Here is a 12,821-nt window from a genome sequence, read left to right as displayed (position 1 = left end):
AGTGCAAGTCCCCTGGTGAGTGGTGGCGAGGAGTGGGGGCATCGAACAAGCCCACAAGATCTCAAGCAAAACATTCCTGCATCTTAAACTGAATGCTGAAGGGGACAGCGAAAGGGGGGAAAAAAACAAGAGGGTCCCCTTAACTGATAAACAAACTGGACATCTACTGGTGTTTGGCCCAGTGGACAGGAAACACCAACAGTCTGATCCAACTGTTTGGAACATTTGGTTTCCTTTCAGTCCAGCCTCTTGGTGGCGCCCCGGGGGAGTCTGGGAGCACACATCATCTGGCCAGCCGCTGGGCAAACCCCACTTGTCTCCATCACTTTTTCCACTTTGAGAAATCGCCCGAATCCCTTCTGTCTTTGGATAGCTTGAGGGATTGCTTGCTTGTTTTTGCTGAGACTTAATGGTTTGAAAATTGAAAAAGAAGGCACTCTAAAATGTTAGCTCTAATAAATATTGTGCAACCATCATAAATGCTCCACAAGGATCACCTCAAATGCTGCATCAGGTGTGGACTGATATGTCTTGCTTTAAACCCCACAAATTAAATAACAGACAATAAAACAATGGCTATTTCAATTCAGAAATTTCAGTCAAGAGCATTAATCTAGAAGATGGACCTGTGGTTAGGGACTGTATAAAAAATATTGTGTCAGAAAATGAATGAAAAAATGTAAATAATCTTTAATTATGGTGATTTTTTCTAATGGATTTATTTTTATTTCAATCTTCTCTTTTAAGTCATTATACAAAACAGGTCAAATGGTTATATCAAAAATATGGATTTCATATTTCTTGGGTCATTAGGGTTGCATTTTCAAATATGCAGAGGACTGCAGTCAGTTAAAGCCCTGATACAAACGTCCTCATTTTGAGAAACCCAAAACATTTAAATAAGTGAGTTGTGATTGAGTGTTATCTCTAGCGAAGATTTATACACTTTTTTCACTACTGTATGTAAACACAATGCAGAGCTGGTGCCTGGGCACAGTACACACATTCAGTGCAAATCTGGTGCAGGTCCTGTTCAAAAATAGAGAATGGATGACACATTGATAGGACATCATCACTGCGGCATAATGGGAATTATGGTAATTTACACATCACAATTATTGATGGTGTCTATTGTCTATTGTTTTTATTTTATATTTGCTGAAACTGTTACACAATGCTACATAAGATAGATAATCCGTGGGGGAAAAAAATCCTAATCATCTGCCTACTCTACTGCCTTGTAGCGTTTCTAATGGTCTTACTGCAAGTGAACAAAAACAACCAATCAGAGCCGAGGAGTCTCTGATGCAGCTGTCAATCATGTCAATCACTACTAATGAACTGTGGTCAAACTATAAATAAATATTCTTTTAACACATTGCCTATTTTTCACCTCAGATGCGTTAAGTGTATTGTTTAGCTGTAAAATGAGAAAGTTGTTCCAGCAGGTCGGCAGTGCTTGGTAATTTGGTTCACTGTTCCCAATGAGAACAATCATTCTCATTTTACAGCTAAACTTTATATTAAAATATGTTTCTAAAAACATTTGAGGCAAGAAACAGGAAATGCTGTCATGGAATCTTGATTCATATTTGATCAGTGTTGCGTAGTTTGACAGTTTGGCTGAAGTTCATGGAGTGACTGACATTATTGGCAGCTGCCTAAGAGACTGTGACTCTGATTTGTTGTTGGTGGCAGCACAAGGACAGATGCTAGCAAATGCCATTGGAGGCAGCAGGAAGGGAGGAGGGACATCATTTTTTGTTTTTTGTTTTTTTACAGACTATCTGTCTCGTGTACTTGTTTTAGAATATAGTGACAGTTTCAACAAATATGATAAAAAGTTATTGTCGTAAAAGTTACCAACTGAAGCTTTAATGGTTAACTCATACCAATTTCCTACTGTGGTATCATTGTGCGATATTCGTAAAAGGGTGCTTTTTTTCGGAAGGCAGGATCAAATGAAATTATTAATAACACTTGGAAGGGTCATGAATTTTTAAAATATTAAACATAAGGTTCCACCCCCTCCACAATTAAATTAAAAATAATTTTCATACAGTGCCTTGCAGGTTGAATAACAAAATGAGAAATGACTTGTTGCCAAAGTATGCCATTTTTGGACTTAAAAACTAGACATAACATGAAACAGCTCGAGGCTGATGTTGCCCTCAGTCTGTGGAGTGAGAGGTAATGATGCATGCACACATAGAAAATAAACAGACTCAGCAAATGCCATCCATGCATTGTTTTCAAAATTAAAGACATCTTTTTTTAGGGATGCCCCTGAATGGTGGCAACAGCAAAGTTTGCATGTCAGGCACATGCATGTTGGCAAAATTACAGCTTCCTGCCGTGGCATGTCCCAGTACTGTTTTTTGGGGTTTTTTTGTGCACCAGCCTGTTTTATTTGTAGTGCCTGTTTCTATTAGGCTGATGGAGTACAGAGCAGCAGCATCTGTGCCCCTAACCCCCCATCCTCCATGTCTGCTCGGGCGGAGAGGCCTGGGGCACAAAGCCACAGGCGGTGGGTGGAGGGAGGGGTGTGGGAGAGTATGTGGGGAGCGCCTCAGGGGTTCCTAGTTCTCTTTGCTTGTCTGGAGCCCAGAATTTCCATGACACGGGCAAAGGCTGGCATTACCGTGCTTTACTGGTGATTTGAAATTGATGACAGACACTGGAAAATCATTCTTACACTCAAACATATGAAATAATGATTGTTTCACAGAGACAGGCATTGGGGGCTTAATTGCATTCTAAATCAGCATGCATCTACAATGTAGTTTGCATTTGACATTTTGCTAGGGTCATGCCAATAATGCTTCACAACTAGGGAGCACTGACTATAAATCTAAAGTTTCATTAGGAGAACCTCAATAAGACATGCTGGTAAAAGAAATACAATAAATTAAAGGTAGTCGAATGTTTTTCAAAAACATAGGGGACAAAGGCAATGAGCAACTTGGCAAGAAATAGTACATTTAGAAAATTATTTTTAGAAAAACGGGGAAAAAAATGTCCATAAAACCTATATTTACAATGATCATAATTATATATTTACAATTATGTTACAGAATTATTGTTGTTTTTAAGCACTTTTCCAGGTAATTCTCTTGTTTTTTGTTACTTTTTTTCCACTTGCCTTATTTTTTTTGCCAATTTTGAAAGAATTTTCTTTTACTTTTCATTCTTTATCTTAATTTTGGAGTTATTTCTTGGCTTGCTTATAGCCTTCCTCCCATTTTTGAAAGAAATCAAGCCAATTTGCTCATATTTTTTAAAGGGTTAACAAAATATGGATGCACTTATAGCAAAAGAGCTTCACAGCGCTACTAGAGAACAAAAACTTCACAGGGAACCTTTCAGATGAACATTTTGCAGTCACAGGAAAAAATCACCACATTGAACAGTAGACCAGCTGTTCCACTCGGGTGCCACATTAAAAAAAGGTCCCCCTTGTCTATTAAGGTCTCTGAATATCAGTGGGCCAGAGGATGACTATGTGGGCTCGTGAAGTGAGGGGTGAACTTAAAGCCATCACAAAGGAGACTTCATTCGGAGGATGACTGAACTTTCAATCCAGTGTCAGAGGGCACTCAGCAGATGAGGCAGAGAGTTTGAGAGCCGTCTTTTGTGGAGGATTTGCCACCCAGCTCTGACAGAGAAGCAGTGGATCCTGGGAGAAGGAGCATCAAAGGGAGCACACAGTGGTGATCCCCCCTCCTGTACTGGAGTTTATGGGGCAATAGTTGCATTATTTTTCCCAGAAAAGTGACCCTTAAAGGTGCAGATAGTTGCAAGGCAAGCTAATGTGACGCTCCAAATTATTTTTCCCCCTTTTTTTCCCTAATATTTAAACAAAAAATCTGCCTTCACGCAGGATAAAAAGGCAGCATCTAAATGAGCAAACAACATGGATCTACTGCAAAGGATCATAACTTATCTCAAACATCACACTTAAGTAGAAACACAGAGGACCAAGAGAAGTATTAATTCAAAAGGAAAACCATTCAACTATAATCAAACAACTTGACATCCATTGTAAAAGAGCTTATTGACGCCCTATCCTGACAACCCACCGCCAAAAGAAATTTATGATGGATACATTACATTTGCATCTCATTATGTAGTGAGTACAGTGAAACTTCACATTTCAACCACACTGTCAGGTTTAGGCACAAAAACAAATTGGATATAGTTAAGAAAATATCATGTTTTGGTTTAAAATTCACAGTTTTCGGGGCATAATCCTTGCTAGACAAGCACAATGTCTTAGTAAAAAACAACCGCTATGTTTGCCACTGTCCCAGCAGGAAAAGCGGTGATGTCTCAGTCAAAAAAACAGGTTTGGGAGGCATAATCCCAACAGGAAAAGCAGTGATATCTTGGTAAAAAACACTTTTCGTTCCATTGTCCCGGCAGGAAAAACGTTAATGTTTCAGTGAAGAACAAACACTTTTCGTGCCACTGTCCCAGAAGGAAATTAGCAATGTCTAGGTAAAAAACAAGAACCGCTTGTCATGCCACTTTCCCAGCAGGAAAAGCAGAAATGTCTCAATTAAAAAAAAATTTTAAATTAAAAAAAACATTTTCCGCCATAATCCCAGGAGAAAAAGCAGTGATAACTAAGTAAAAAGAGAAAAACTGCTTTTCGTGGCACTATCATGGCAGGAAAATCAGCAATGTCTCTGTAAAAAAACAGCTGCTTATATTGCCAGTGTCCTGACAGGAAAAGCAGCCTTGTCTTGGTAAAAAAAAAAAAAAAAACACTTCACATGGCAACATCCCAACAGGAAAAGCAGCCATTTTTTGGTAAAAAAAAAAAAAAAACAGCCGCTATCCCAGCAATAAAAGCAGCAATGTATCAATGAAAAATAATTTTGTTGTTATCTGCAGCTGAACAGGCACCTTGCAGGGGTGTCATGTCATCCACCATCCCCTCCACTTCCTGATGACAAAGTTGACTCATGTACTTTCCCTTTAGAAATGTTATGATACTTATGAAATATGAAAGTGTATTTATAGTTTGCAGAAATGCACGATGCTAACATTTTTTTTCTGTTGACTGAGCTGGTACTAAAGGCACAAATACGCCAGAATAACTCTGCTCAACTGTCAGCACTTTGAATGTCACTGTCCAACTTAATGCATTGATGATGCAGAAAGTGCAATGAACCCGAAAGGGAAAACATTCATTCTGTTACAAACACAGCCTATTTCTGTAGCAAATGCATGTCAAATAAAAGTTATTTTATTCATTTGTGGGGTGTGCTGTTACGTCGTGGTGATGGAAACCCCTTCATTTAACTCCAAGGAGTAACCTTAGGAGCCAGCCAAGACAGGATCTCCAAGCTTCCTACTTTATTCCACACAAAATGACGATTGGAGGATCACCGCCAGGAAATATTCAAGGACACATGAGACGAACCATTAAGCACGAGCGTTTTTCAATTCTCCTCCATTCTTTTGGCCCTGTCCCCATTCTCCCAGCCTGAGGTACTTCAATCTCCAGCCGAGTGCTGTTGTGACATCGCTCATGTAAAAATCATGTCATCTCCTCTCCATTCAGAGTGTCCCCTCAGGTTAATGTATAGTAAAAAAGGAGGAAAAGTGTGCCACCCTTTCAAAGCCCACAGTCATTACCAGTGCTTTCAGCTGGCATGCCTCATCATCTCCCATAAAAACCTGCTGTGTCAAAGGTATAAAGAGACCATCTGTGCTATTTCCAGCATCCTGCCCTTTATAAACCTTGTGTGAGAATTGAAAATTACAGCAAATGCACCACTTGTGATGGCTCACCGTGATAAATCACGTCATGTTCATTTATTGGGACTGATGTAAAAATCTGAGCTGAATGAGTCGAGCTTGAAACGATCCATGCGAGAAGTTATTTACTGAGCAGAGTGCATTACGCTCATGATTCACATGGAGATACACTTTTCGGCAATTTAGCAGCAATCAAAATCATAATTACACGTTCGCCGTTGCCTCTAGGCAAAGCTTCCAGGGCTCCAGCTTTCGTCTCCGGCCTCACAGATGCAGCCTAACCTGACTCACCTAACCAAAAGCAGCTGGCCGCTACCTGGAAGTCTGCTTAGCTTTACCTAGCACTCAGTAATTACATGGCCATTAGGGCACCTCCCAGCACCAAACCACACAGAGGGTCAGACTCAAAAGCTGTCAGTGATTAATTACCAGTTGCTCACTGAGTTGAGGATATCTGAGGGGATTGGCACAAATGTAACTGTATCAGGCCACTGGGATTACACACTTTGTGAGGCGGAAAGGGGGAGTGGAGCCCAGCTTTGGCCACAACGAGTTTAAAAGGAGTGATGAGGGTGAGCGGGCTGGTGTGTGTGTTTGCCTCTGCTGAAGTGAATCAAATCTGGACTTGACCAAGCGAGCCAAACATATATTGCTGCATCTGCGTCTAGTCTTTGAAATCTTGAGACCCCCTGCTGACCCCATGCCCGTAACAACCAGCGTTGGGTGTTTAGTGGGGAAAAACAAAGTCCCGCACATTACATTTTGTATGTTTTCTCTTGTGCACTTTGGTCGGGGTGTAGCTGCCAGGCTTTTTGAAGCGTTAACTTCAAGAAATGCTGCAGAGTGGGAAAGGGGGGATATAGGGAAAGGGGGAGTTTGAGGTGTATGGGTGAGTAAACAGGGAAAGAGCAAAGCACCAGTGCTTGCTGACTGCACATTTTATTATAGTCCCATTAAACAACAGGCCCTGCTTGGAATGCAGATCTCAGAGGAGGAGAAGGTGCACGCAAAAAAAAAAAGAAAAACAAAGCCAGCCAATGCTGAAACAATTATTAGGAGGAGACTCGCTTCACGGCATGGCACACTGAGTGGGTGTGACTTCAGACATTTCACGCCAACTTGGTTTGATGGCTTTGCTTCTCACCCTAGACCCAAGACTATTTACACCAAATGTACAGTGTAAAAACTGATTTACAAACTCAGGGTGCAGTCCAGAAAAACTGACGGGGGTTCAACATGAAAAAGTGGTGCATGTTCCCTATTTAAAGAGGTACTCCACAAATTTAGCATTTTCTTGTAAAAACCTGGTGCCTACTTTACCCACAGTTCAACTTGATCACCAACAGTATGGCTGCAGATTTGTGTGTGTTACGCTAGTAGCAGCTAATGTAGCCTCAAGCGGAAATTAGGAGTGGCCTACAGAGATCTCCCAAGGCCCAGACACATCAAACCAACATCGAAGAATAAGCAGTAACAAATGCCGACTGTTGTGTCGCCTCACATTGTCTGTGTCTCAACCAAAAAGTTTCCTTTGAACACTATGACATGAGCCAAAGAACAACAATGTTCTGTGCCTGCGTGAAAGGAAATAACTCCTTTATTCAAAAAGGGAAACCAGAAGTTCAACAGGGTGGATTTAAGGTGCTAGTTAGCCAGTTAGCACATTAATAACACAATCCAACACTGAAAAAACTAAGGATTTTAACCATATACAAGCAAACAGTGACACAAACAATTTTCAAACTTTTAAAAACCATTTCTTCCAAAAAAACTCCATGGCTGAAAAATAACCTTACTTAATATAAAAAGCCATTTATATCTCACACCCTCTTGATTTTAATTTTTTTGTTGGCAATCATCACTTCAGTGGGCACTGAGCTGAAATGCCAATCACTAAGTTATTTAATTCACCCATGGGCTTTGCTGCCTCCAGCGCCAATTTAACATGCTAAACCAGCCTAAACAGAGCTGACAAGGGCCAACTAGTGCCACAAATCACACCACAAAAACAGGGGCAACGCTTACCAACTGCCCAACATTGATCGACAGCCACTCACCAGCTTGGTCACCTCTTTCCAGATTCAAACCCCCAGATTTTTTCGTTTTCAAACTTGTAATCCTCAGCCACAACTGACACTGACTCAGGTGACATCACTTGAAGCAATTCATCAGACTTAGCAGAGCTTTCTTCAAAGAAAAAAACTAAATGTCAACATGCTGATGGTGCTGCAGGAAATTTCATGCTATCACCAAAGTCAGTTCCATGTAACCTCTGAGCACAGCGAAAATTTCACAACCATCCATCGAATAGCTGTAGAGATATTTCAGTCTGGACCTAATTGGTTTACGGCCCAACCAACATTGCCATCCCCAGAGCCATGACGCTCGCCAAAAACAATCTCAGATTCAGATCCAATCACAGCCAAAGCGTGAAAATGCTTTTAGCCACTCAGAAGCTAATAACTGAGTGCTAAATGACAGCAATGCCAGACACTGTTTGAATGACAAATCACCTCCAAGAATTACGCCAGCGTGAATAAAAAATACTTCAAGTTCACAAGGCACTTTCTCTGATAGAGATGGTACAAACTTCCTATGATTCAGAAACAACCTATAAAATATCCCGAAGCTACGGACCATTGCTTTGTCTTTGCAACCACTCCATCTTCTTTGACAGCAATAAAGTGAAGACTGTGAAAAGCACATTACGGCCCTCCCTTCAGAGAAAAAAAGAAGCCACATCTGAGCCATGGGCTGTCTCCCAGACAGAGGAGAGGATAAATATTGAGTGAACCCATTCAGCATTCATATGAAGACATTTGGCCTGGAAAAGCATTGACAAAGTATGTTAGAAGTTGCATTTGTAGTGCATGAATGTTACAATATGAAATAAACTGCAAATTCTTCAAAGTGCACTGATGATATATGTTTTTATGTAACCACAGGTTTTGTTTTTTTTAAATGGGATAAATACTAGACATGAAAAAAAAGGTAATCACATTTGTGAGCACCAGCTTCCAAGATGGAGCACGGTGCCGCCTCGGTTTTAGCGTCGTCACGCTTCATTTGATGTGAAATGTTTTCATTGTTTTATTTCTGCCCTTTGCAGAGATGTGGTGGGAGAAAATAAATAGCAGACATATGACAGGGATTGAGAACAGAGAACAGCGTGATTGTGAGAGTCTCATTATGGTTAATACTTCCAGTACTTGTGGCTCATTAATTCAGGCATTTCCACTCAGCAGATGACTCATTTGCAATTGATAAACCACTTGTGAAAACTTAAAAAAATGTGGCTCTTTCATTTTGGATTATTACTTTCAACAATCTTGTTTCTTCTTTCACCTATGTCTGATTATGATAATGATCCGTTTATTGTGTTGTTGTATGGATTTGGTATGTTTTCCCAAAAGAGATGTGAGAGTCAACAACTGAACAGTCCCTGGCTTTAGAAACGACTCAGCATCCTGCCCAAGGACACTTCACTCCTGCAGCACAGATGCTTTCTGACACCTGGATTGCCCGTCCAAAATTTCCAAACATGAGGCACCTCTGCGCAATGTCACAACTATGACCTTCCCGGAGAGGTCGCCTACAGTATGTTCACACTTACTGTATTACATTCCCAGCTGGAGTTGACTGAGGCCGTGATGCAGACAGATCCCTCAGCATCAAAACTTTAAAAGTTGTGAAAACATGTCAGTGTCCTGCAGCGTACGGCTCAGCAGTGCAGTCACACAGACAGCAGTCTACCAGAAACAAGCGCAATGTTCACATGTACCTCATTGAGAGCACATGTGTTACTCCCACGTACAGTGACATGTTATTTACAAAGGCAAGATACTTCAATCTGATTTCAAGGACTTCTTTTATCCATATTGAGAGAGGCTGAGGATCCTGTTTGACAAAGCTTTGGCATTCTGAAAACGGATGACTGTCGGTGACCTTGGAGACATTTTTTTGAAGAATATTTCACAGAACATCACACATCCTTGCTGTTCAAAGAAAACTACGTATCGCCAAAACGTTCCTGTGTTCAGCTCTGTAGCAATGATTTTTTTCATTTCTTGTTTTCCTCTGGATTTTTTTTTAATGAATCCTATTGTTGTCTGACTAATTAAAAAACATCCAAACTGGAGTGGACTTTATTCAGCAGAGACTATATGCTATTTTTTTGGCCTAGAAAAGAGTAGAAAAAAATATTACAAACTAGAGACCATGTTGCAGTCATTCCAGCCACCATACAGCAATCCGCAGGGGGGCTAATGAACCCCTCTATACTTCCTAACCCCCAACTTCCGACCCCCTTGCTTGGACCACAACCATCTTCAAATTTAGCCTACATTGTGATCTCAACATCTGTAAACTTTCATGAGCCAGGGGTGTAAAACAGGGGGCCAAAGACCCCTTCCTACTTCCAGTCACTTTGCTTGAATCACACCCATCCATGAACTCAGCCTTCATTTTGATCTCAGCTATAGACTTGTAAAGCTGTAAAGGGTGCCAGGGGCGTAAAGTGTGTGTGTGTGTGTGTGTGTGTCAATGTGAATGAGACTTCCTATCCCCCTACTTTCAGTCACATTGTTTGCACCACACCCATCTTTGACCTAGGCCTTCAATTTGATCTCAACTACACAGCTGAAAAGTTTTGTGAGCCAGGGGTATAAAATAGGGGGGACAATAAAACTTTCCTGACTTCTTGCCCACTACCTCTAGCCCCTTGCTAAAACCACACCCATCTCTGCACTCAACCTTCATTTAAATCTCAACTACACACCTGTAAAGTTTCCAGACTGCATCTTGCAAGGCTGTCGCATTGACAAAATATAGACAGACACCTGGCCAAATACTCAAAACATCCACTGTGGTAAACCCAGCTAAAATTGGTGTCAGAGGACCAATTTTTGCCATACTGAAACACACACAGACTCATATGATGACAATAATATCAGCCACTGCAGCACTGCAGCTGGTAAATATAATGACTGAAGATTAAAAGCAGGAAAATATACTTTGTCGTCTCACTGAAATTTTAAACAGCACATCTCTCTGAACTTATCACCAGAATTAGACACAAGCTTATGCAGTGGTAATTTTGCATCCATATTGGCAGAAAACACCTGCAGGGCTCTTTCATGCATTGAAATGTCTTATTGAACTTTTTAATTCTTACAGGATCTGTCAATCTCATATTCAAGAGCAGCACCGACTGTCTCCTCCCAGTGATATCTAACAATGATGCACAATATAAAACACTATGGTATGATTTTAAAGTCAGACAAAACGTGATTTTACAGCCCAAATTGTTCCTCAAATCCTTGAGGAACATCTCCCGCACTGGATGCACTGACTAACCTTGACTCCATCCCTAAATGATCAGAATCCCATAGTAGAGGAATAAATGTTTCCATCTACTGGTGAAAAATGTGAATTTCAGCATTTCTTTCTCCAAGTGGACAAGTGTGTGCAGACAACATCACAAGTCAAACAACCTCTCAGCACTTCTATGTATAGGCAGCTGTTAAATACCTCTCTTTCTGTTAAGTGTAATGGCCAAGTCAGCTGTCTGCATCCTTCACAGCAGACCTCCACAAACTATCAACACTGTGCGGGCAAACTGTCATGTGTCATCGGTTCCAATGAAATAAACTTCCATTCAGTCTCTCTCTCAAACAGCATTCAAATGCAGCATCTCACACACCAGCAGACAAACACACGTCGAGAATGCACACAAGTTATTTACCTGGAGGGCAGCTGCATTCAGGTGATGTTTGTCTGGCAGTCCGAATCTTGACAAAATTTTCATAGGAGCGCTGAAATTTGAAAGGAATGCAATTTTCATTCATGTGCACACATTTAATTAAAAGTGTTTAGGTGGAATTTTTAGATAGTTTATGGGAAATTAAGCAAGTAAACAATAAACAAGAGCAAAAACACGTGTCAATTTTACCTGAGAGAGCAGCTCATCTACTCTTTGTTCAACCAATGAATTAAAATCATCCATGGAGTAGCCCGGGGCTCGGATAAAGGTGTGTTCGTCATTCCCACTCTCCAAATCCACAACCCGGCTCTTAATATCAGCTGTGTTAATGCTCAGGAGAATGCAGAAGGCGATTGACGCCACGGAGCATAAAGACGAGATGATGTTCAGCACTGTTGTGCGGCAATATTGTCGCTTCTGATGCGCCACTTCTTTCTCCATTTTTCCCACGCACTTAGATGCTCCTCTTGCCTCCGCGATGTCCATTGAACTACAACTACGCGCGCTTGTTGGGAGCAAACTGCATCTGGCGCGGAGTCACGAATGTATGGCACACTGTTCTGCGTGTGTGTGGAGAGTGTGAGAGTGCGCCTGCGACGCGGCGTTCACGTACAGTGACTTTGGTGGTGACAGACAGATAGATGAGTGGCGCTCCAGCCAAAGCGAGCCAACCTGCGCTGACGGCTCCTGCAAAACTTGTTGCACCGAGTCCGCTTTTGCACAGTAGTCTGCAGCAGAGGAAATGGCTATAATGCACAATAAAGTGAAAAGAGAGGCTGGGGAAATCGGAGGCAGCGCGCGTGTAGTGGAGACAGCATTTAGTGCTCGGAGCTTTTCCACAGTGCAGGCATGCTCCCCCTCATTACGCCAACAACACGCCTCCAATCTGTCCTGACTGATTAACATAATTTATTGACCTTCCTTTTGCGCTCTTACGGAGCAGCATGTGCCATTAGTCGACATGAAGTGCATTTATACTGCATTCCTATAACATCTCAAGTTATGGAACGATGCGTAAAAATGCAATTAATTGCATTTTTGTAAAAATATCTTTTACTGTGAGAGCGCTGCACCACAGCAAACACGTTCAACATAATGAATCATACCGTGTTTAAACTTTAAAACAATTTCTGCAAATAATGCATGCTAAACAGTTTGTTTTTTGTCCATGGCGCTGCGTAAAAACGCACGAAAAATATTAAAAGAAATGTTTCTCTGGTTTTTGTGGTTAAAGGCACTGAACTAAACTGTGCAAAACAAGAAAAAGAGCACATCTTATCGATTGCTTGTGTTC

The 12,821-nt window shown here is 41.2% G+C and overlaps 1 protein-coding gene across 9 annotated transcripts in view; it reads right to left on the bottom strand.

Moving 5' to 3' along the window:
- LOC121962363 (collagen alpha-1(XXV) chain) overlaps positions 1-12,479 on the bottom strand; it is a 172,584-nt gene extending 160,105 nt beyond the window's left edge. For all 9 annotated transcript variants that reach the window (XM_042512611.1, XM_042512610.1, XM_042512617.1 and 6 more), the window contains exons 1-2: positions 11,717-12,479; positions 11,510-11,579 (exon numbers count right to left, since the gene is read on the bottom strand). In XM_042512611.1, coding sequence (XP_042368545.1) covers positions 11,510-11,579; positions 11,717-12,013 — 367 coding nt within the window. In that variant the 5' untranslated portion in view covers positions 12,014-12,479. The remainder of the gene's footprint in view (positions 1-11,509; positions 11,580-11,716) is intronic.
- Between the last annotated feature and the right edge of the window lie 342 nt (positions 12,480-12,821).

Source organism: Plectropomus leopardus, chromosome 23 (assembly GCF_008729295.1).
Source record: "Plectropomus leopardus isolate mb chromosome 23, YSFRI_Pleo_2.0, whole genome shotgun sequence".
In the NCBI taxonomy this organism is placed as follows: Eukaryota; Metazoa; Chordata; class Actinopteri; order Perciformes; family Serranidae; genus Plectropomus; species Plectropomus leopardus.
The sequence above is the reverse complement of the archived record's forward strand: the minus strand, read 5'-3'. Positions and strand labels throughout refer to the sequence as shown.